This window comes from Perna viridis, chromosome 12, assembly GCF_037379345.1.
Source record: "Perna viridis isolate PV_CMFRI_1.1 ecotype Kerala chromosome 12, ASM3737934v1, whole genome shotgun sequence".
Classification (NCBI taxonomy): Eukaryota; Metazoa; Mollusca; class Bivalvia; order Mytilida; family Mytilidae; genus Perna; species Perna viridis.
The window spans coordinates 280,718-303,801 of NC_142456.1; the positions used below are offsets into that span (position 1 = coordinate 280,718).

Consider the following 23,084-nt stretch of genomic DNA (forward strand, 5'->3'; position numbering starts at 1 on the left):
ACTCACAATTTCTTTAGTTTTAGTTTAAAACTATATATTTTAAGAATGATTCAAATTGCTTAAATTCAAAACCAAACCAGAACAGATTTCTTATTGTGTTTCTTCTGGTTGTGGGGAAATTTTTTTTCCACAATTAAACCCATGATATATTTTACTAGAGGACTTCATATGAAAACAGAAATTTGTCAGACACCTGAAGAGATCGCATTAAGCTTTCTGACGTCTAGTCATATGTGTGTGTGACCTTTTTTTCTAATGAATCAATCAAATTGTGCATGATTCTTTAATCTACTTTATCTGAGTGATATATACCATACATAACATATTAATTGTTCTATATAAATATAAGTTATCAACTGGTGAAGATATTACGTGAAACTTATTGATATAAGTTATATTGTTGATCATCTGTATGTTATCTTCTTAGGTGAACAGCTAATTCACTATGGACTTGTGATCATGTAAAGCCTGAATTTATGTGAGGATTTCTACAGGAAGTTCATAATAATCAGTTCATTAATAGTAATTACTAATTGATTACCATGGGTAAGAATAGTAATTAATAAATGATTAAAATATTAATAGTTGATTAACTTGGTAAGAATATCTCAGAAAATAGTTTGTGTCAATAATTCGAGGTTTGCCCTGACTATATTGGATGTATCTAGGACCTTAATTAAAATAAAGAGTCAAACACTTTTCTCCGTTTCAAACAAGTATAAATCTCACTGAATCTTTAATTCATGTTATTTTTTAGTATTTATTCAGTTGTACTCTAAATAGTGAATAAAAACAACGTCAAACTGAGTGTATTTAATTTCCGTAGGTGTCTTCCATTAGCGTTTGTAGTGATTAGTTTGGTCATGCGATAGAGTTCATGTGAAATTATGTTAAAAAATAAAATCTATTATGGGATATAGAAATTAAAGCCGCTTTAATGTGTTCATCAACATATGAATCATGAAATGTAATGAAATATTTATTTTCAGACGAGCCTGTTATATTATTGAAAACGAAACTTTTTGTATACATCAGCCACTTTTTGTCGGCATGGGTGAGTAAGCATGTCATTTCAAACGAAACTTTTTGTATGTAACAGCCACTTTCTGTCGACATGGTTGAGTAAGCATGTCGATGTATACGAAACTTTTTGTATATATCAGCCACTTTTTGTCGGCATGGGTGAGTAGCATTTCAGTGAACTATTTAATGAAACTTTGAATAAAGAGATGAAAGAGTAGTCAAGAGAACAAAGATTCTAACGGAAATCAAAAGAATGTAATTCAGCGACAACGACCAGGTACCCTCAACAAAGAAAATAAAATTACCAAAATAATACATAACAAAATTAACGAGGGTATTCACCAAACCAGTAGTCAGATATGTCTGACCCCGAATTAGATCAGAGTTTAATTATTTTTTTTCAAATTTTGCAGTATTACAAATTTCAAAATTCATCTTCATTCTTGTATTGCACACGGTAGAACATCTCGGTGATAGATTTTGCTTCATATTTCGATAGCTTTGGTTTGGCGCTCTTCTTGTACACAATTGATTTTTGTTCTAATTTGCTGATGAGAGATTACTCCTTAAAACACATGTACAGTATATCGAAATTTGCAATATATATAATTGGTATTTTTGTATTTATTTAGCAATTTCTTCTAATATAGTGATAAATTTGTCAAATCCTTTTAAATGATTTGTACTGTTATCAAAAACTAACATGTTGATTTTTTTTTAAATGAAAGAGATTGTATGGCTGAACATAAAATGTACCCTTTTAAAAAAAAAGTCATTTATTCTTTGAATGGTATATCATTTTGAGGTCCGTATGCTCGATTGTTAAGAAAATCAGAGCTTGGTGTTTCCCCTGTATGTGATGGCCATTTTGTGAAGTACTTAACTTCTATTATTAATGTTTCGTTTTTATTTATACATCAAATTTAAAGAAATATTCTAAACATGCTTTTCGCTTGCACACTCAAATGTTCACACTGTTTGTTCCTCGGTAAACACAAGCCATAAAATCTCATTTTCTTCTTAAGGGAGACCGTATGTGGCAGTTTGGTATTGGGTTGTTCCTTGTAGAATTAGCTCCAGATTCCCTTCAGTTGGTAGCAATATATGGGTTCGTATCAGGTGCAGCAACCCTTCTATTGTCTACTGCACTTGGTGATTGGGTGGACAGGACAGCCAGATTGAAAGGTATGTATATTGACAAACAAAAACGTGAACAGGACAGCCAGATTTAAAGGTATGTACAATTTCTGACAATTATACTGATGATTGGGTGGCAAGACAGCCAGATTAATAGGTATATACAATACCAGACAACCGCATTGGATGATTTTGGGAACATGATGAGATTCAAAAGGTATTCACAATGCTAGTTAACTGGATAGGCTATTTGGTAGAAAGGACAGCCAGATAACAAGAGGTTCCCAGGAGCCTGAATCGCTCATCTGGTTGAATTTTGCCTTTCAAGGGCAATAAATTTAACAAAAAGCTGTCCAACAATTTTGACTTTAAAAGACTTTTGTAGAACTTATCACACGGATTATTTCAGCAATTGAAAGCTTTTTTTCTATTTGTCATAGTTTGCAAGATATTGACTGGAAACTTTAAAAAGCGTCATTTTTACCATTTCAGGGGCAATAACTCTTACAAGAAGTCGTCTGACAACTTATTTACTGAAAATTTGTAGGTCTTATAATAAGGATCATTTCAGCAATTGAAAGAATTTGACTAAACCTAACGGTTTTGGAGACACAATGTATAATATGCGAAAAGCTACTGTCTGACCCCTATGTTTAATTAATTTAGTAACAGCGGCTGTTGAAGGAACAAAAATCCCCACGACAGTTCTATGCATGATACCCCAAGGAACATTCATACCAAATTTGGTTCTAATTCGTCAGGTTGTGTCAGAGGAAAGATTTTTGAAAGAAATAACATTAAAAATAGCAAAAAAAACGTTAAGAAGGGCAATAACTCCAACATGGCTTTATGGATTAAAATGTAATTTTACCATAGATAGATCTCATCATGCTGAACACTTTCACCGAGTTAGAACTTGGCTAAACATTTTGGAGATATATGCGGTAATCTACTATCTGTCCTCTATGTTCTATTTTAAGTAACGGCGCCCGTTTTTCGACGGATCTATAACCACGTCAGGTCTATGCAGGTTACCCCAAAGAACATTCATACCAAGTTTGGTTCTATTTGGTCAAGTAGTGTCAGAGGAGAAAAATTGTTAACGACGACGGACGACGACAATGGACGCCTAGTGATGGCAATAGCTCACATGGCCTTCTGTCAGATGAGGTTTAAAGGAAGGTTCGATGTTGAATAATTAGACTGGATGATTAGATGGACAGGACGACCAAATAAAAAAAGTGGTGGAAAACTCAACTGGGTGAGTGAGTGGACAAAACAGACAGATTAAAGGTATAAACAGTGCCGAACAACTGCACTAGATGATTGGGTGGATAGATAAAGCTGTCAGATTTAAAGGTATGTAGAATGCCATACAACTGCACTTGGCGACTTGGTGGTCAGAACACCAGAATAAACGATATGCATAATGCAGGACAACTAGACTTGGTTATTAAGTGGACATGTCAATCAAATTAATAGTAGTTAAAAATAAATATTTCGAGGACTTTTTATGAACTAAACATCTTGGAATCTTGATTTGTTTAGTCGAATATTCTTCTAAAATTAATTTGAAAATCCGAAACTATTCAGTAAGCATCAATTGAAGCTTCATTCCCAGTATTAAAGATGCAACTTCAATAATGTAACATACTTTTGTGCCACTTACCTGGTGCTGAATATGGCCTTATATTCTAATATCTTTGGTTTAGAATACTTGAACTTATTGCATATGCATGTACTTTATTTTTGGACTATGAATCTTCAAGTATTTGGTTCTTATGCTTCCTGAAACAGCATACAGAAATTTGCAATATTTGATGATTGCTTTATCATAATCCGAAAACTATTAACTACGTTTCTTCTTTTCAGCCGCAAGAGTATCTTTAGCAACACAGAACATCTTTGTAGCCCTTTGTGCTGCAGTTGTATTTGTAGTTTATACCTATCTCGATGAGATCCGAGCTGAATGGACGGACGAATGGTTGCTCAAACTCTGCTTTGCCGTTATAATCCTACTCGGTATTTTGGCAGATCTTGCCAGCGTCGCTAATACCATTGTAATCGAAAGGGACTGGGTTGTGGAACTTTGTCAACATGATACAAATCTTTTAAGCAGTAAGTATTAGGCAGTGGAACATTGTCAACATGATACAAATCTACTCTGCAGTAAGTATTGGGTTGTGGAACATTGTCAAAACGATACAAATCTCCTAAGCAAAAAGTATCTGTTTTATTTTCGGTGCATTTTGTACAGTTCGAATTGGTTCTAACATCTCTACTGTCCTTTCTTAAATTGTCAGAATTATCCTGGTCAGGGGTCATTCTGATATAGCATGGCTATAAACCAACCTAATATAGAATTGTCAGCAATCGCTTTAGGGTCCTGACCATGTCACAAATCGTTCTAAAATCAACGGCTGGAAAATTCTATGGTAACCATCTTGATGATTTATGACAAACGAGGGTAAAGTGGCCTCAGCTTTATGTAGAAATAAGTGACCACGTAATTTCCATTTCCAACCTAAGAGTACGATGGAAAAGGAAAACTTTTGATCAAACTAAAGACTAAGGCGATGACTTTTCATTTAGTGTTGTAAACTTTCCTTTAATCAATGGCAGTATCCCTTCAGCACCTTCGTATAACATACGCTATGCCAGAGCTAGCTGTAACTACGCTAGACTTCTTACAGTTAGGCTTTTGGAACAGGGTTGTGCTGCTACAAGATTGTAGTCATCACAACATAAGTTGTATGGTCGGCATAATGAACTCGTGGATCGTTACGGTGTATCCATCTGCACCATGAAAATTGGATTGTTCAATGTGTCATAGTTTTCCATTCCTCCTTCGGCTACCCTGGACTTGACCTTTTATCGGCGGGTGTTTCTAGAAAATCACAGGACGCTAACCCAACCGATGCACCTGGTCCATGCTCCCAGTTTATAGGAGTCCGAGTTGCTCAATTACTTTTGTTACTTTGTATGTATTATTTTGGTTTGTGTGCCTGTTTTCATGTCTGGTCTTTGTCCCTGAGTTACATTTTTTTAATTTCCGCTAGAATATGAGTGCCCTTGATTACTCTTTATGTCTACATTATTTGTTTTGTTTCTTTATTGACTTCGTTTTTGTTGAAATGAAATACTGATATGTTTCTTCAAGTGTCTTCTTAGTAATATTATTTGTATGGATAATTTTGTTATCGCAAAAATCAATTTTTTGCATAACTTTGTGCATTGTACTATCTAAAAGGGATTCTGATGAAAATGCATAATATTTCAGTTGTGTTATCTTGTTATTGCTTGTTGTAGATTACTATAACATCACCATATATATAGTTTATTTCTCAATTTATCTGTGATATATTTCCAATCTTCGTACACATTATCAAATTATACGTGTTCATAGATAAAGAAACAATCATGTGACTTTTGTGTTTACTTACCGACTTGAATCACAATGAAATCAGTTGATACGATTCAAAATCAAAGTACTTGTGTACTGCGTCAATTAATTGCAAATGAGCTGTTTTGACTAATTTGAAAGTCAGATCTGAAAAAAAAGTCATAGTAACTATATTTTTTCAGCTATGACCTCCACTCTTAGGTCTATTGATTTAACAACCAAGTTGATGGCGCCAATAGTAACAGGTCAGGTGATATATTTTCTCGATCTTGGATATGGTGCAGTTTTTGTTGCGGGATGGAATTTGGTATCCCTGTTCGTAGAATATAACATGATCAAAAAGGTGTATGATCAGATACCGTCTCTTTCCAATGAGAAATTCAAAACTCATATCGATGCAACCGGTACGTAGTTATATAAATTATTTAGAAAACTATTACATGTAACGGGAGTTTTAGCGCGCTTTATAACCTGGTTTCACCCACCTATCATATTGAAATTTCTGTATCAAATCAGGACCATTACAGCAGTTCCTAAGTTTCCGGTTTTTACACTGATATTGCCTTTTGTTGCACCGCATTCCTTTTTGCTATTGCCCATATTTTATCTGTTCGGTAATTTTGTTATTACCCTTCATGTTTATAAGTTGGCGGTATATGACGTTATAGACCCTTCCATGTGAACTGCGGGGAATTCGAAGAGCATGTTCACAATACTTCCTTTGTTCTACCCGAAGCCATACGAAGCGTATGCTACGCTTTCTAATCGGCTACACTGCCGTTAACATGGAAGGGTCTATATTGCCAGTACATGAATGTTATCCACAATTTGTATAAAGAAGACATACAGGTTTTGTACAAGGTCAAATACTAGCAAAATTATCTGAACACATTTAACTCAACCGTATAAATTAAGTTAAATCAACAAATTTATAAATGACTCTAACCCATAAAACAAACCTTAAGAAATTTACAAAACCTTTCGGCATTTACTGGTTGGTATGCTGTAAAAAAACAAATTAAATTAAAAAGATAAATGATGAATATGGATTTTCAATTCTGACCAAAACAAGGTCTTAATGACCCTTCACTTTGAAGACTTACATGTACTTTAAAGCAATCGGAAAACCTATTTATGAGTGTTACATGTTTTCAATATACAGATGAGACAACACCTCTTATTGGTAACGAGCAGTCCATCGACAATGGCAAACCACCAAACCAGGAGATAATCATCGACGTCAGCTGTAAATCACATGAATTCGATAAAAGAAGCTTTATGAAAAGTGACCATATGAAATCATTCGATGTCAATAAACGGAATGACGGACCAATTCCAAACGGGACTTCTAAACAAAATGGAGGCCCCTTGGAGAATGAAAATCATGATCTTGACATGGAAGAAGAGATCAGAAAGGAATCTAGACTGCCTTCGTGTTGCTACACGACATTTTACAGTTTTATCGTTCTACACAAAGGATGGACGACTTTTATGAGTTACGACGTGGCATTCGCTGGTCTCGGTTTGGCGACATTATACATGACAGTGCTTGGATTTGACAATATTACAGTCGGTAGGTGATGAAGTAACTGATTAAATTAGTTGAAATATCTTCAGTTTATTGTCAGCATTTCACACACAAGGACATCTTACCTACATCTTTTATATCTCTAATGTATGGGAATAATAGCGAGCGCTGCGAATCGGTGTGAGCTCTACGGTTATTACGTGTACTTTCTAAATTTCCCTCAAGGTTCCCTAATATACTAACTAAGTCATGTCCCGGAAGTAACAAAAAGTGACTGTCCTTACGGATAAAATTCATCATTTCTTTCAATGAAACTAATAAAAAAAATATAGGTTAAGACTATGTTTCAGTAAAAATGAATTCTTTTCTGATAGTTTTCAAGTCTTTTTCTATTTTTTTTTTACTTATTTAAAGAAGTGAATGTTATGTTTTTAAAAACTTCTGGAAACACGTGGATGTGTACATACGTGTATTTCCGCTGTTCCACTGTTGCTATTGTCGAGAACCTAACCCGCCTTGGAAAAAAATGTAACTCCGATTAAATTATCAAAATCGAAGCATAGCTTTTCTAAGATAGAAAAGGCAATCATTTTCTTGTTTAGAATTTGCAGCTGTCGTCTGCATTTTGTTTACGTCACATGATATGCCCACTATCCGTGGAGAACTGTAATATTACCGGTATCTGTACAGATTGATCTGACGGGCCAGATATTGCTAGAAATGGCCTTAAGGGATAAAAAATGTACAGTATTGGGAAGTGCTATAAAGTTATTGACCATTTTGAGAGTGAGGGGTAAGGGGGCATGGGGTTTGAATTTTTTGGGAAAAAATGTTCAAGTTATTCATTTACTAAAAAAGATTTTCAAATAGAAATATTGATTTTGCTTGCTGCTTAAACTTAAATGAAAATATTGCACTTGTGAAGCAAAAATTTTCATCCGGGTTGACCCCCCTTCTATTTAATGTCTTTTTATTATTTTTACGAGTCTCACACAGATGGTACACGTATGATAAAGCTCATGGTGTTCGCTGATTTAGGCAATGCCTACCCCATATTACATTTAGACCACGAGGATTTAACTGTTGAGTTCCGGGGGGAACACGGTCATACGTTGTGCATATACACGAAAACAGATGTTTTTATACTAACAGTGTTCGAGGTTCGAACCTACACTAAATATTCTTTAGTATAAACCAATCGTATTCAACGTTCGTTGAATACTATGACATATTCCTGACTTGCATCTAAGGTATTCGAACTTTGATAACTGATATCTTCACGAAGGTTAATTGATTTTTTTTTTAAATTTGTTTGAGATAAAAAGGTTTCTGCTGATATTAAAATAAGTTTTTTCTGATTTTTTTTAAACCGTGAAACATGTTAAAATAGACAAAACGTTAAATATATACGATCTTAATGAGAGTTATGATGTAGATGTACTTGAACTCGTGAAGCTAAATTACCTATTTAATATCAGTAACAAGGAGTTTTAAATTAATTTCATTTGCCATGACGAACACGATACAAAATGCCTCCTGTACGACAAGACATGTGGCCAAATGGATTACTTTTTGAGTTTGATCAATAGAAGCGGTTGTACTCATCCAATTCCCAGGATGTTGAGTCAAATAAAAATTGCAAATCTGCTGCATTGCATGTGGCTGGTCTTTTTTAAAATATGCATTTTGTCCTTTAATCGCTCTAATGAACTACTTATCATGTACTTTTATAGGTTACTCATACTCACAAGGAATTTCAGAATCTTTACTTGGGATATTCATGGCTGTGGGATCCGTATTCGGCATTGCCGGGACATTTGCATATCCTGTTTTTCGTAGAAGACTGGGACTCAAAGCAACTGGACTTTTGGGTTCAGTTTTCCAGATCTTCTGTTTGAGTGCATGTGTAGTGTCCGTTTTTCTTCCAGGAAGTCCTTTTGATCTGTTACATAGACTTAATGACGAAAATAATTCGTCATCAGCAGCTGCAATTAACGGAAGTGATGTCACAACGATGGTCATTCCGGTCTCTACAATGAACGGAAGTGATGTCACAGTGACGCTCCTTCCAGGCTCTACAAGCGGTTTTGAGAATACAACACTTGATATCACAACTTCATTAACGGTCTCCACGTCAAATGTAACTGATTTTTTCGGTGTTACTGGCTTGTTCGAGAACACAACCAGCGATGGATCGACAGATTCTGATGAACCAGATTCATACCTATCCATAGGAGTATTCTTGGGCGGTCTAATTGTAGCAAGATTTGGTACGTATTGCGACTCCAAAATAAAAGAGTGTAACATGATGCGTGTACATGTAATACGTCTTGCATATGATACATGTTCATCATAACATTAAGCTGCTTAATAAATGAGTTTTTAAAAAAAAAACACGATACCATGTGAACCAAACGTATAAACAAACAATTTTCCTTAAAAATCAGAAGTAATGATCTGGTCTAGAAACTATTTTTAATCATTTTGGGGAAATCAATATTGATAAGGCATAGCGCATGTCGTAAATAAAAGACCAGCACATTTCCGGTAGCGTGTTATTACTTTTAAAAGTTCCCAACAAATAGACGATGCAAAGTGCATATGTCACTGTCGGTTTTTTTGTTTTGGTTTTTTTTTCTCGAGATTTCACATTGTTAGTGCTTTATTTTTCGTGTTAAATCATGTTTCCTTATCCTCAGTTTTTATATCTAATCGGTTTATATTTGGTTCAATACTGTGTGTATGTAGATAGACTTTGGTTTTGTTATATTTTAACGTATCAGAATTGTCCCATTATCAATGTTTCGGAACATTTTTGACGATATGTCGAACCAACATTCATATATCTATTTAATTAATAAAGATATTGGATATATATATATATTTTTAGGATTATGGATAGTGGATTTATCCGTTACTCAGTTATTTTTACAAACAGTGAAGGAGAGAGAACGAGGTTTGGTTAGTGGTGTCCAGAACTCTCTCAACCAACTGATGGATATGTTAAAGGCATTAATGGTTATTCTAGCACCGTACCCTGAAGAGTTCGGAATGCTCACATTCATTTCCTTCGGCTTTGTGTGTCTAGGTTGCCTGTTGTATATAAAATTTTTGGTATCGAATCGCAATGTTTCTTATGGTTAAGACGGCATCCATATCTCGGTCTAATACGTTGTTATATTTACATTATATTTACGTTCCTATGATTCAATATGATTATCTGTTCTACTGTAATAACGGTACTCATGAAATGTGCTACTTCAATTTAAAGTAAAAGCTTTTTTTAAAAAGTAACAGAAAATATGCATCTCGAACTCTCATTAATGAAAAGAATATGCAACCATTTTGTTACAATACAGTAGTTTAAAGTTTTAGCTTTTTTTTTATAAACATTGAATTGATATCTATTTTTTTCTTTCATAAATTACCCAATCTCTAAGGTGTAAAAGAAGACAGAATTAAAAATGACAAAAAATATTTTTGACTTAATTTCCATTTTATATTTTACAAGTAATAAAATAATAACATTGTGAAGTTGATACTTCACACAATTCATCCATTATGGTAAACTTTAAATTTGTAAGGAAAAACTAGGGCGTCAGTCCCTTGTTCAGAGACGTTTTTATTCAACTCCAGTAGATATGGGTATATTCAAACATACAAGAAAATTAATTAAATGAATGGTTACTGTATGGATTCATTAGTCAATGTTTTTTATGGTAATAGTAATTGATATTAGTATACTTGAGATTATGTAGACATAGTAAATATAAGAAATAATAATCTATACCTTGCTTTTGACTTTCTTTATGTCAGGTCAATAATGTGGATATGCATAAGATCAATGACGGATCCAGGGGCCCCCTTAGAAAACTTCAATTTTTAAAAATTGTTGAAAAATTGGGCATGCCCCTAAACCCCCCACGCAAATTATCATCACCGGCGATCCTGCCAAGAAATTTCTTTGGGCCCCCACCCCCTTACCTAAAACTCTGGATTTGCCACTGAACCTAAGGATTCACTGAGTACAACTGGAATATCATGTATTACCTGAATCACATTGTGAGGGAGAATATCATTATTAATGGGGAAGTTAGTAGAAAATAGCAAAGAACAAGGAGAACAGGAGTACCTATGTTGCTGCCATTTGGTGTAATTGGCAGTAGGTCAGAAATATCAAAGTTCTACAGCTACAATCAGCACTCAAACCAGGCTCATACTCAAAAGGGTAGATAATGTGTATGCATAACCTCTTCCTCTTAGAGAAAATAGATATTTTTTAGTTCAAACCCTTTATAATTTTGTTTCTCACACAGCCCAGAACTAAGATTTTTTACATCCCTAAACAAAATGCCAGATGATCTTCCATTACAATCATCATTCAGATTTGTTTTTCCTTGTCATAGTATTTCAAAGAGAAGTAGATCACCCTTTAATAGTGTATGATTTCAATCGGTTTTAAATAAAAATAAGGGGTATACACAAAAAATTAACACAACAAAAATAATCTGAATACGACAACAGTTCATATTACCTTAAACATTAATGCTAAAAATATTTCAGATATATATTTAGTAGACACTGCCAGTGGTAGAGATGATTCATGGTACAGAATAATCTTAAGTTATAAACAATGCTTTTTCTATCTACATGTACCATACTTTGACTTGACTATAGTCCTCTCTACATACTTATCAGTGTGTGATGGAAATAAGGGTAACAACAAAATTACTGAACACTTATCCATAATCAAGTCCAAATTAAATCTGGCAAAATAGATATTACACCACAATGGTCCTGACTTGGTACAGGCACTTCAGAGGTAATAGTATACATTTATCTCCCACAAATATAAACCAAATCAGAATAACTATGGTATAATAATTATTGAAGGTTCTACAAAACAATGTAAACTATGTATGATACAATACAATTTATTATAACTATAATAATAGTACTTAAACAATGTATATAGAAAGTAATTGGCAGATGAAACAGATCAGAGGTAGAAATAATATACTGTGAATCAAAATAGTCTAAAGGTTAACCTTCCTGGAAATTTGTTCATAAAAAAATAGTAAAGAGGTAATGCTATAATAATTCATTATCCAATTATATTTAATGGACTGGAAAGCACAGGGATACCTTCTCACAATACAAGTTATAAAATGAACTTCAAAAAATGCAAATGTAAGAATATTTAATTATTGAAACAAAGAAATGACATTATAGTTAAAACAGTGTCACAAAAAAAAACATAACAAAAATATGCCATGAAGAGGGATGAACAAAAAGTCTTATTACCAATGAATGCGTAGAACAATTGTCAAATCAGTAAGACTACAAAGACTACATACCAAATCAGTAAGGCTACAAAGACTACATGTCAAATCAGTAAGTCTACAAAGACTACATACCAAATCAGTAAGGCTACAGACTACATGCCAAAAGGGTCATAAGAAGCTACATAAGATATCTCACATAAGTGGTTTATTTTTTAACCACGAAGTTACATTTTCACCAAAATATCATCTTCATCAACAATTTTGGACTTAAAATGTGGTTTCTAAATCACAGTCTACAAAAAAGCAAACATTATAATGGTTGCAATGGTGTTCCAAGTATTAAATTAAGAGAATGCCAAACACCTAAATTGCACTTTTTTACAAATTTTGTACTTTTCCTCTGGCTGACTTTTCATCATTTGCATTTTTTGGGAAGAATAACGGTAATTATCTAAAGATTCTAACCTGCCCTAACGTTGGGCAGAAGTCCAGGGGTAAAATGGCCCAGGTCCTTTAAGTCCTATATGTATTTCAGTTTAAAATAAACAAAATAATTTTTTTTTTTTTTTTTTTTTTTTTTCAAATGGTTAAATTTAAATTTGTAGTAAATTTTCTAAAACTCAATTTGATTTTTCAGATAAATGTGGACATTTAAAGAATGTTAACAATTTGTATGTCATTTCACATAACAAACTTTAATCTGACTAGTCATCAAAACAAAATGATCATTAATAAATAATTACCTTAAATATTATTATTGGATACAGAATACATTTCTTTCATACATGTAGATACAACAAAGAAAATGTGTGGCAGTACGACTAATTTGACAAAAATTTTGATAAACAAATTTTCCTCAAATCGCTTTAAAATACGCTCAGTATAGCTTCATATTTTACTGCAGTTCATCCACATATCATTTTATGTTAAGTCAGTTTAAAAGCATCTATTTAAAGCATTGTATTTTTAAAACAATGGAAAAATGTCAAGTGTTATTAACAATTCAATATAAATACAAATCAATAGTTACTGGTAAACAAATTCATATTATATTAAAGAAAAGGTCTGAAATTAGAACTTTACAAATAAAATAAAATATTTATGTGTGTTGCATCTCGTTACTAGTTATCTCCCCTTGACACTATCATTTCATTAGAATACTGACCAGCTTTAGTTATAACTACTTTTCTGTCTAAGAATGAAGCAAAATGTGAATAAGGTCTGCCACACGAAGAAAAAAATGACGCAGAGATTTTATGGCATAATCCTAGTATTTATACCTCAAAACCTCCAGAAATAACCATCAAAGTGCTTGTAGAATTTGCCTTTTTAAGATGCTGATAAATCAAATTCCGTAGAAATACACGATGGAAAAATGGCAGGGAAAATTTTTCCACATTTTTCCCTATGTACACAGTAAAAAAATATCTACATCACAGATACTTCAGGATAAATTTAAATAGCTTTCCTGTTGTTTTCTAGGTGCATTGAAGATATTGGAGTAAAAAAAATACCAAATTGGAAAAACTGATATGCCGTCCACTACATTATTCAAACATGTAATGGCAGTTAAGAAGTAACTGGTTTTGATTAGGTGTGAAATGAATATATTTGGCATTTAGACATTCACCCATTAACCTATATCTATATTGTCCGAATAGTAAAGTGTGGATCCTCATTGACAGTATCATTGTGGTCAACACAATTCTACTATGAAATGGATCATTCCAACTAGATATAAAATATAAAAAAGGACACATACTTTCAATTAGAAGAGAACAGTATTTTATATAAAAAAGACAATTAATACATTTTATATAAGCATCTGTGTTAGCACAAAAAAATGATGATATCAACCATGGAACACAAACCCTGCAATTAAAACCTTAATACAGTGAAATTCAACACAGAAACAATAACAGACTAACTTTAAAATAAAATAATAAAACATTGCACATGAAAAAAACAGTAAAATCTCAAAAGGTTTTATCAATCAGTTGGATCAATCTTACGCATATAAACATTGTAAGAAAAAAATATTTATATTATAATACGTCAAACATCATTACTTACATACATATATGAACACATCGTTAAATTTTCTTTACAAGGACTATTTACCAATATGTATCATTCAAGATGTCAACAAATACTTAATAACTCAATAATCACTCAGTACATGTAGTATCAAGCATCAAATACAAAATGGTGCTCAGTGCCCTATAACATATTGCCTAGCAAAAATCAGTAAATATAATTCTCTATCTAATATAAAAAAAATTGTAAAATAAAACCACCACAAAACTAAATACTTCATACAGTATAATATATATCATCATTTTTACAGATCTACTACATGTAATGTTCGGTACTGATTTCAGTAGTTTTACATAGTTTATTGATCCTTTTTGGACACAATTGTTAGATATAATTTACTCTGATACTACATATACTGCTCCACAGAGAACCCCAGTCCTCTACTCTCTCTGTGGAACTAATGCATGATGTTCAATATCTACTGCCCATGACTGTGTTTCTGCCTTATACAATGTAACTATAATATACTCTTTCTTGAACTGAAATATACATAAAAAGGTAATTCAAGAAAATTACTGCTAAACTCTATACAACAGTCATAAAGAATAGCCAAGCAGAAATTCTAGCAACAAACGGCAGTATCAAGGCAATAAAAGTAAAGTTGGTAATAAGTGCAATGGTACTGATTTGGTACAGGCAATTCTGATGGCAATGTTTGGTTAAACCAGGTAAAAAGCACATGCTAGTACTAGAAACCAAAGATACACCTTTCCTCTCTATTGCACATTTTCATCCCAGTGGGGATATTGTCTCTTTGATACATTCACATATCCATTCTCATCAAAATTGTAATTTTTTTTTTGACTGTACTCGTTTTGCTACTTTTGTCTTAAAACAAAAAAATGTGAACTCCAGTATGAACAAAAATGATTTCTTACTGATTTTATTTTAATTTAGACCAAGTAATACTTCCCTAAAGTTGGAAATGCAAGCTTAACTTGATCAAAAATTATAAACAATCCTTAAATTCAATTCCTTTAAACCAATTCTAGTCCAAACTAGAACCCCACTTGTGGTAAAAATGTTATACATCACCCATGCACAAAACCATTGGTTTGATTTTGAAGTCAAAGTTCATGGTCAAAGATCAACAACCATGGTACATGATACATTGTATTGAACTGATCTAGTCTCAAGTCGAATATCAAAAGTCTACATCAAAAGACAAAAATAGTTAAAAATTTGTAATGGGTGGACAGACGGACAGACAGATTTCTATAGAGTGGTGAGGCCTTTTGATCATTGTCAATACACTTATTAGTTTCAGATTTGTATGAATTACAAACTGCATTCATCAACATTAATGAAGTCACAGTACCAAATTAGCTCATACAAAATAATGCCGAAATAGAACCAACCAATCAGAAGGCTTATTACATATCAAAATAAATTATTATACTACATTAAACACATTTTATACTTTCTAAAGCTGTGAAAAATAAATATCTGTGAATATGTTCATTCAACAAAGGTTATATTAGAAGCTCACCTCTATTCCATTAGAACACTTATCAGGAAGAATCTTTCCAGGAAGTTTTCCAACTTTATATCTGAACTTATTTTCTACTCCATCATGTGTCACAGTAGCTTTAATGTCAAATGAACTGAAAACAAAAAAGGAAAATAATTTCTTCTTGTAAAAAAAACAAAAGAAATAAGCAAATTCAATACAGCAGTATAAAAATAGCAGTATTAAAATAGCCAATATTTATAAAAATTTAAGAAATCCAGAGGCCGATTCACAGGGTTGTCATCCACTTAACACACTGCTGGATTGACAAGATTTACTACATACAAAATCCCAAATTAGCCTTGTCAGAACTATATGCATGTACCAACATATAAAAATATACCACACAATGACAAAGACCCTGAAATTGAATTGTAAATAAAAAACTTAATTCCAATAGATGGTGCATGTTTAAATGATTTTGGCCCCGTGAAACCACTGTCATGGCTCTGCATTAAACTCTAGAAATGGTAATTCATTATTCCACTTCAACAATTCTAAAAGAAAAACATTGATCCTTTCCTGGACTTCTATTACAACTTGCCTAGCCCAAAAGGGATATGTGGTTGCATTTCTGGCAAAATAAAACTGAAGCATTACCACAGACAGCAATTGCAGCTATAAGGCCAAACAATAATAGTTTTGTTTTCTGTTTCCAGCAAGAAAAAAAAATAGGGTGGGTAGGTAGGTAGGGAAAATATTTGATTTTTCAAACACATTTTGCACTGAGTAAATGGGGAAACAATCTAACCTTTAACAGTGCTTGAGACAAAATTGCCATAAAATTTTTTGTGGCAGGCACAGGAAACCCCCACACCACTGGGCAGGTTACAGCTGACGATAAAACAACATTGTACACTGGTACAGCAAAATAGTTGCCTTTATATACTCCAGTAATCTAAAATATTGTAAAATATATATGTTTATCTTCAATGTATGAATCATGCACTTGTATATAACAAAACAGTACAGCACAATGAACTGAACATATTCAACTGGGGATCAAACCGAGTACCCCAGCTTGTGAGAGAGGAAGCCTTCTCTTAACTTACCCTACCTCAATAGTCGCTGTACCACATTGACAATACCCAACATATCTACCTTAATTATTCTTCAATATATCTGTGCAAGATTTTTTAGTTGGGTGTTAAATGTATCAGTTGAATACAATGCCTTTGACAAAATTCACAATACCAGCCCAGGATCAAACCCTTACCTTTGGCATTGTCAGTGGCTATTGAGCTAAGGCAGTACTTCACTGGCACAGTAAATCTACATAACTTGTGATAGGAAACCAACACTAAATAGAAGTATAGTAGTAACCTCAATCTAACAGACAATAATCTTACTTGTCAGTAAAGTCATGTTCAACTATACAATTATCCTTTGGTTGTACCTTCCCAAGCAGTTTAAACTTGACCTCTAGGTTAGGAATTTTAATGTCCACTTGAGCTTTTGATTTGTCAATGTCTCTTGCAAGACCTATAAATAAATCAATTTACTTACATGTACATGTAAAACATTTAAATACAAAAACTAATATGTAATAATTCTAAAATGATTTGCATATTTAGGAAATACGTACATTCATTAGAATGCATTTAAAGTCATTTATATTTGGATAATCAACATTTGTATGCAATAATTTCTGAATTTTATAGTATTTTGAATGCTAATATTGAAAATTTACACTCACTCACATGTCTTTTTCACGTAATGATAATATTAGTGTATATCCAGAAACTCAGACCCATCTGCTCAGAAAATCCTGTAGGCATTTTTTATTGCAGTTTACCTTAATTGGTTAAATTTAATTTCTTAAAATGAAAAATGGAAATGGAAGAAAACAGAATCAAATGTAAACATCAACACATTTTGAAGTCACAATGTACATTTTGTACATTTACATGTATATCACCATGCAATCCACAACTCTTATGTAAATATAAGGGAGATAACCAGAGGAAAAATAGTTATCTTCATTTATTCAATTCTAGAATGAGAAAACACATAAATACATTTTGTACATGTACCTTCAATAAACAAGTATAGAGACTTGAAAAATTTTAAATATTATACATGTATTAGAGTAGAAAAATTAATTATTTAATACATGTCACCTACACAAGGAGAATATGTAAAAAATAAGTGGTTGCTTTTTTAACAAATACTAAAAACAAGTAGGTAACATTATCATTATGTTAGCAAAGGGATATGGCCTTAATGGCAGAGATAGAATCATGAGGATGGTAAAGAGACAGGGTCGTTTGGATGGCAAAGATGAAGGCCTGTAAGGGCAAAAGCATAAGGTCATTAGGATGGCTAACAGGAAGAGTTATAAGAATGGCAAGAGATAGGGTTGTTAGGATGGCAAAGAGGTGGGGATGTTTAGACAGTCAGGAGGTAGGGTCATTAGGATGGCAAAGAGGTAGGGTTGTTAGGTCAGCAGAGGTGGGGTCATTTGGACAGTAATGAGGTAAGATCAACATAATGGTTGAACAGTCTGCCGATCCGAGCTGTAGTCTAAAAAGTAGGATATCATGCCAGTCCTATAGGTATGGTAAAAGTGGAAGTTAAGAAGGTACATCTTGGGTGATAGGACAATAAAAAAGCAAGGATTGACAAAAGATTGGTACAAAATTAGAATAAATAGATAGGACAAAGAGATATAGTCAAAATATCAAAACTAGTTTGAGTGAGTATTCCAATATTTATCCATGTTCAATTTAAACATTTTATACATGTATGTTTTGTAAGGTCTGGTCCCAGTGCCACATAACTGAAAATTACTTCAGTCTTAAGAATATTTTTAACTTTCATGGTAATTCCATGGGATAAATCTTGGGATTTAATGACATCCCAAACAGTTCAGAATATTCTCAGACTTCAAAGGCTTACTAAGTTTTGTGGTGCCAAGGTGTGGTCAGTTTAGGTGCTTCGTTATGACCGACTTCTATGAACATCTGAAAATACCTTGATATTGTTTATTTTTCAAGCATATTTTGTATGAAAATTAGATTCAGCACGAAGGTTACAAATTAAAATCTGTACAATTATTCATTTTGGTATATTTGAGTGTGCAATAAAATAATGATCCCCATAATAAAATTCACATAATAAATATTTTTTAAGCCTTGGTTCATTGTGTGTATACTTTTGTTTCCTGTTTTAAAGTTCTGGCTACGTATTTCAAGTTTCACGTATTTGAAAAGTTCCATTGTTGATGCTCAACATAAATGACTACAAGGGGCATTTTAATTCTATATATTAGGTGTACCCTTTGGAGCAGGGGTATACTAAATGTATCTAAACTGATTTTTATTTGGAAAAGTAAAAAAATATATTTACAAGCAAGCTTCCATTAATATGTAAAAATTTACCAGATTTTAGTGAAAATTGCCATATTTTAGTTTTATTTGTGTTGGACTGGATTTATAATCGTGTTTTGTTTTTTTCTACATTTCTTGGCTTCATCAAGTTGCCCAAGCCAGTTAGAGTTATCTTTCTTTGTAAATGTAGGTAATCATTACTAATATATGATTTCATATTCATTTCAGAATACAATTTTGTGATTATTGTACTGTTTGTAATATGGAACAGCATTTCTGATAATGTTCATGTTGTGTATTCGGGATTGATTTATTGATTGACTGATGTTATTTCATTTGAAGTTTAATTTGCAGGTGACAGTCTTGGTAACTTTTTACGGCTTGTTCCCAATGAAATTATTCCTATTTTGCCTTAGTGGTATTTGGAGTGAACCAAGGCATAATGGGAACTTATGTAAACATCTAATAAAATGTAAGGTTTGTTTGTATAATAATTTACTACACAAGTTTAAATTAATCTTACAAGCAGTTTTTACTTCCATATAACTGAGCATCAAATTCATATATAAATTAACACTCATTTTCTGAAATGTTCATTTTAAAAATAATTTTAAAATGTGAAAAATCTCTTTATTACTTATTATTAAACTAACATTTTTTGTTATTTATGAAATAAAGATAACTTGATAAGTACTTGAATATTATTGTCTTGACTTAACTGTTATAACACCATATTAGTTTACGGTTTTGTTTTTACAAGAGGCTCCCAGGAGCCTGAATTGCTCACCTGGTTGAATTTTGTCTTTCAAGGTCACTAAATTAAACAAATTGTCCAACAATTTTGACTTAACAAGACTTTGGTAGGACTTATCATAAGGATCATTCTTTTTATCTATCATAGTTTACTTTTGTTACTTTATGTTTTTTGTTATGTATGTCTGTTTTCCAAGTCTGGTCTTTGTCCTTGGATTACATTCTTTTGATTACGCTATAACCTTGGTTCCCTTGATTACTCTTTCAAGATATTGGCTGAAAACTTAAAAGAAAAAAAACCTGCCATTTTCCCCTTTCAAGGGCAGTAACTCTTACAAGGACAACTTTTATGCATGAAGCCTTTTATAGTCCTAATAATAACGGTTTTGGAGATATATGTGAAAAACTACTGTCTGATCCCTATCTTCTATTTTTAGTAATAGGTTTTCGACGGATCAAAAATCCCCACAACAGTTCTAAGCAAAATACCCCTAGGAACATTTGTACCAAGTTTGGTTTCAATTGGTGAAGTAGTGTCAGAGGAGAAGATTTTTGAAAGAGACAACATTTAAAATAGCAAAAAATGTTGAACAAGGGCAATAACTCCAACATGGCCTAACAAATTATAACAAAAATTTGATCACAGATAGATCTGATCATGCTGGTACTTTTATCCAATCAGAATTTAGCTAAATCTAACAGTTTTGGAGATATATGCGAAAAACTACTGTCTGACCTCTATGCTCTATTTTTAGAAACAGTTGCCATGTTTTTCCGACAGATCAAAAATTCGCACATCATTTCTATGAACGATACCCTTAGGAACATTCAAACCAAGTTTGGATCCAATTGGTCAAGTAGTATCAGAGGAGAAGATTTTGAAAAATTGTTAATGACGACGATGACAGACACCAAGTGAGACAATACAGACAGAAAAAGATACCATTGTTGATTTCTAGTTTTTAGTGGAGTCCGAGTTGCTCATTTGCTTATGTTACTTTGTATGTATGATTTTAGTTACTTTATGTTCTTTGTTGTGTATGTCTGTTTTCCATGTCTGGCCTTTGTCCCTTTTTTCTGGCAAGTTATTTTCTGCGCGAAAGGACTTGTGTCATGAGGAAAATTTGTCCAACCGGAGAGTGAGCCATATGTTCATTTTGATCTATAGAGATCCCTGAGTCCTTGCCATACTTTGCTTTTTGCATCATTCATTTGCAAATCCTTTGAGTTATTCTAGAGTTTTCTGTCTTGTTTCGCCTTTAATATTTGAGTATGGTCAGTTTTGGTTATTTTGAAGTTCATTATAAGTATAATTTTGGAATTAAGAGTGATTACATGTAAATCTGGACATTTATATTTTCCTGAAAGTAAGTACGTCTTTTTGTTGCTTTCTGATAAATCTTCTGCTTATATTATTTTCCATTTATTCACTGAGATTTCATTTATCTGCTATTTTTAATTAATAATTTCTTTTTCCATTTGTACAGTTTCCACTTTTGTATTCTCAATTTGTCCATTGTTAATTATTAGGTTAAACACATTCTTCATTTATTTCATATGGTAAGTCCTGACAGTTTATTTATTTTAAGGCTAGTGATTTCTTTTACAAGTTGGGGTAAAGCATGCAATCACTAGACTTAGTCTTGTCACACTGATGAGATGTTTTCATTTGTATTTCAATTCATTTTAATGTAAAGTGTGAAAGCTGGTTTTGATATAAAGATATCAACATTTAAAAGTAATCTGTGCCAGTTAATTTTAATAAATAGTGTTATACAAGAGAACTTTAATATTTCATATAAGTAAAGTTAGAAAACAGTTACATGTTCTTGTCTTAGTATAATGTTTTTGATGTTTTGTCAGTTATGCTAGTGGTCCTTTGTTTAGAACATATAATCAGTTTCTTTATTTCTGCTTTAACAAGGGACTCACACCTTTTTGAACTCAATTTTAGGTGTGCTTAATTGTGCAATATTTTTCCCTAGTTGGGGAGGGTTGTGATCATGCCAAAATTCTTTAACCCCAACATTTTTTGTTTCTGTCCCATGTCCGCATTTATTGGCCTATGTATGTCTTGTTTCATTTTCACTTTCAGTTTACTTTATGTTGCAGGAGTATATACATTTTGTACATGTAGGGGCAACTATTTCACTGTACCTGTGTTTATTGTTGTTTTGGGGCCAGCTGCAGTCTGCCCTGTGATGTGAGAGTTTCCTCATTGTTCACTGAAATCCCATGGGTGGCATTGAGCTGACATTTTTCATGTCAGTGGGGGTGTTGTCTCTTTGACATATTCATATTTGTTATAGTGTAATTGTTACTTCAGACAGTTTATTGTTTGTAGTCAATAATAAACATATTACACCTGCCAAAACTCTTTCATAGGCACCCGTCTCAGATTGAGCTTTGCCAAGTCGACTACCACATACTGTTGTAATCCTCGGTCTGAACATGGCTTATTTGTAACTTCAACCAGTGAGAACAACCCGACCCCGCCAGCACATGTATTTGTTTCTGTCCATGTCTAGGTCGTGTGACAATATAACAAGCAATATTTTCACACGACCTACGACCTGGCCATGGATAGAAACAAATATCTCTCATTCTCTGTCAGCCAGACAGTCCATTGCCCGAGGCAGTGAGGGGAAATTATCACAATTGTACAGATGTTTAGGTTAATGTGGAAATGTAAATGGAAGCTTATCAATAACTTATAAAACACTATGTAAAACTATGACTTATGTAAGAACCATTTGGAATTCGATACTCAGTCTCTCCACTGTCTGCCATAATATTTTCAGCGGTGTTCGTACCCCGAGTTCGAAATTTCTATTTACCCATGAACACTAAATTAATGACCGCAGTTTCGTAACCGAGCCGTAACAAAATCAATCTCAATTTCAATATTAATTATCTGTATAAGTTATTTAACTAATATTATATAAATGTTCATGAAACTTTCTAACGTAGATATTGCATTATCCTTATGGTGCGTGCAATGAGTTTGTTTTATTTTGTT

General features: G+C 32.8%; 2 protein-coding genes across 3 annotated transcripts; one reads left to right on the top strand and one right to left on the bottom strand.

Annotated features, from left to right (window-relative positions):
* The first annotated feature begins 347 nt into the window (after nt 1-347).
* LOC148600668 (ferroportin-like) lies at nt 348-10,885 on the top strand. 2 transcript variants are annotated; one of them, XM_088554295.1, is made up of 8 exons: nt 348-546; nt 990-1,054; nt 2,049-2,208; nt 4,033-4,278; nt 5,746-5,967; nt 6,726-7,136; nt 8,825-9,361; nt 9,982-10,885. In XM_088554295.1, the coding sequence occupies exons 1-8, from the start codon at nt 543-545 to the stop codon at nt 10,233-10,235; spliced, it is 1,899 nt and encodes a 632-aa protein (XP_088410421.1). In that variant the 5' UTR covers nt 348-542; the 3' UTR covers nt 10,236-10,885. The 2 variants fall into 2 exon arrangements, with proteins under 2 accessions (XP_088410421.1, XP_088410422.1); XM_088554296.1 differs by lacking the exons at nt 348-546; nt 990-1,054 and adding an exon at nt 1,083-1,182.
* A 1,073-nt stretch (nt 10,886-11,958) lies between these two features.
* Nucleotides 11,959-23,002, bottom strand: LOC148600669 (uncharacterized). Its single transcript, XM_088554298.1, has 4 exons — nt 22,816-23,002; nt 17,333-17,465; nt 15,963-16,077; nt 11,959-14,952 (listed from the first exon to the last, which is right to left on the bottom strand). Exons 1-4 carry the CDS (start codon nt 22,853-22,855, stop codon nt 14,854-14,856), a joined length of 387 nt encoding a protein of 128 aa, XP_088410424.1. The 5' UTR covers nt 22,856-23,002; the 3' UTR covers nt 11,959-14,853.
* Nucleotides 23,003-23,084: the final 82 nt, after the last annotated feature.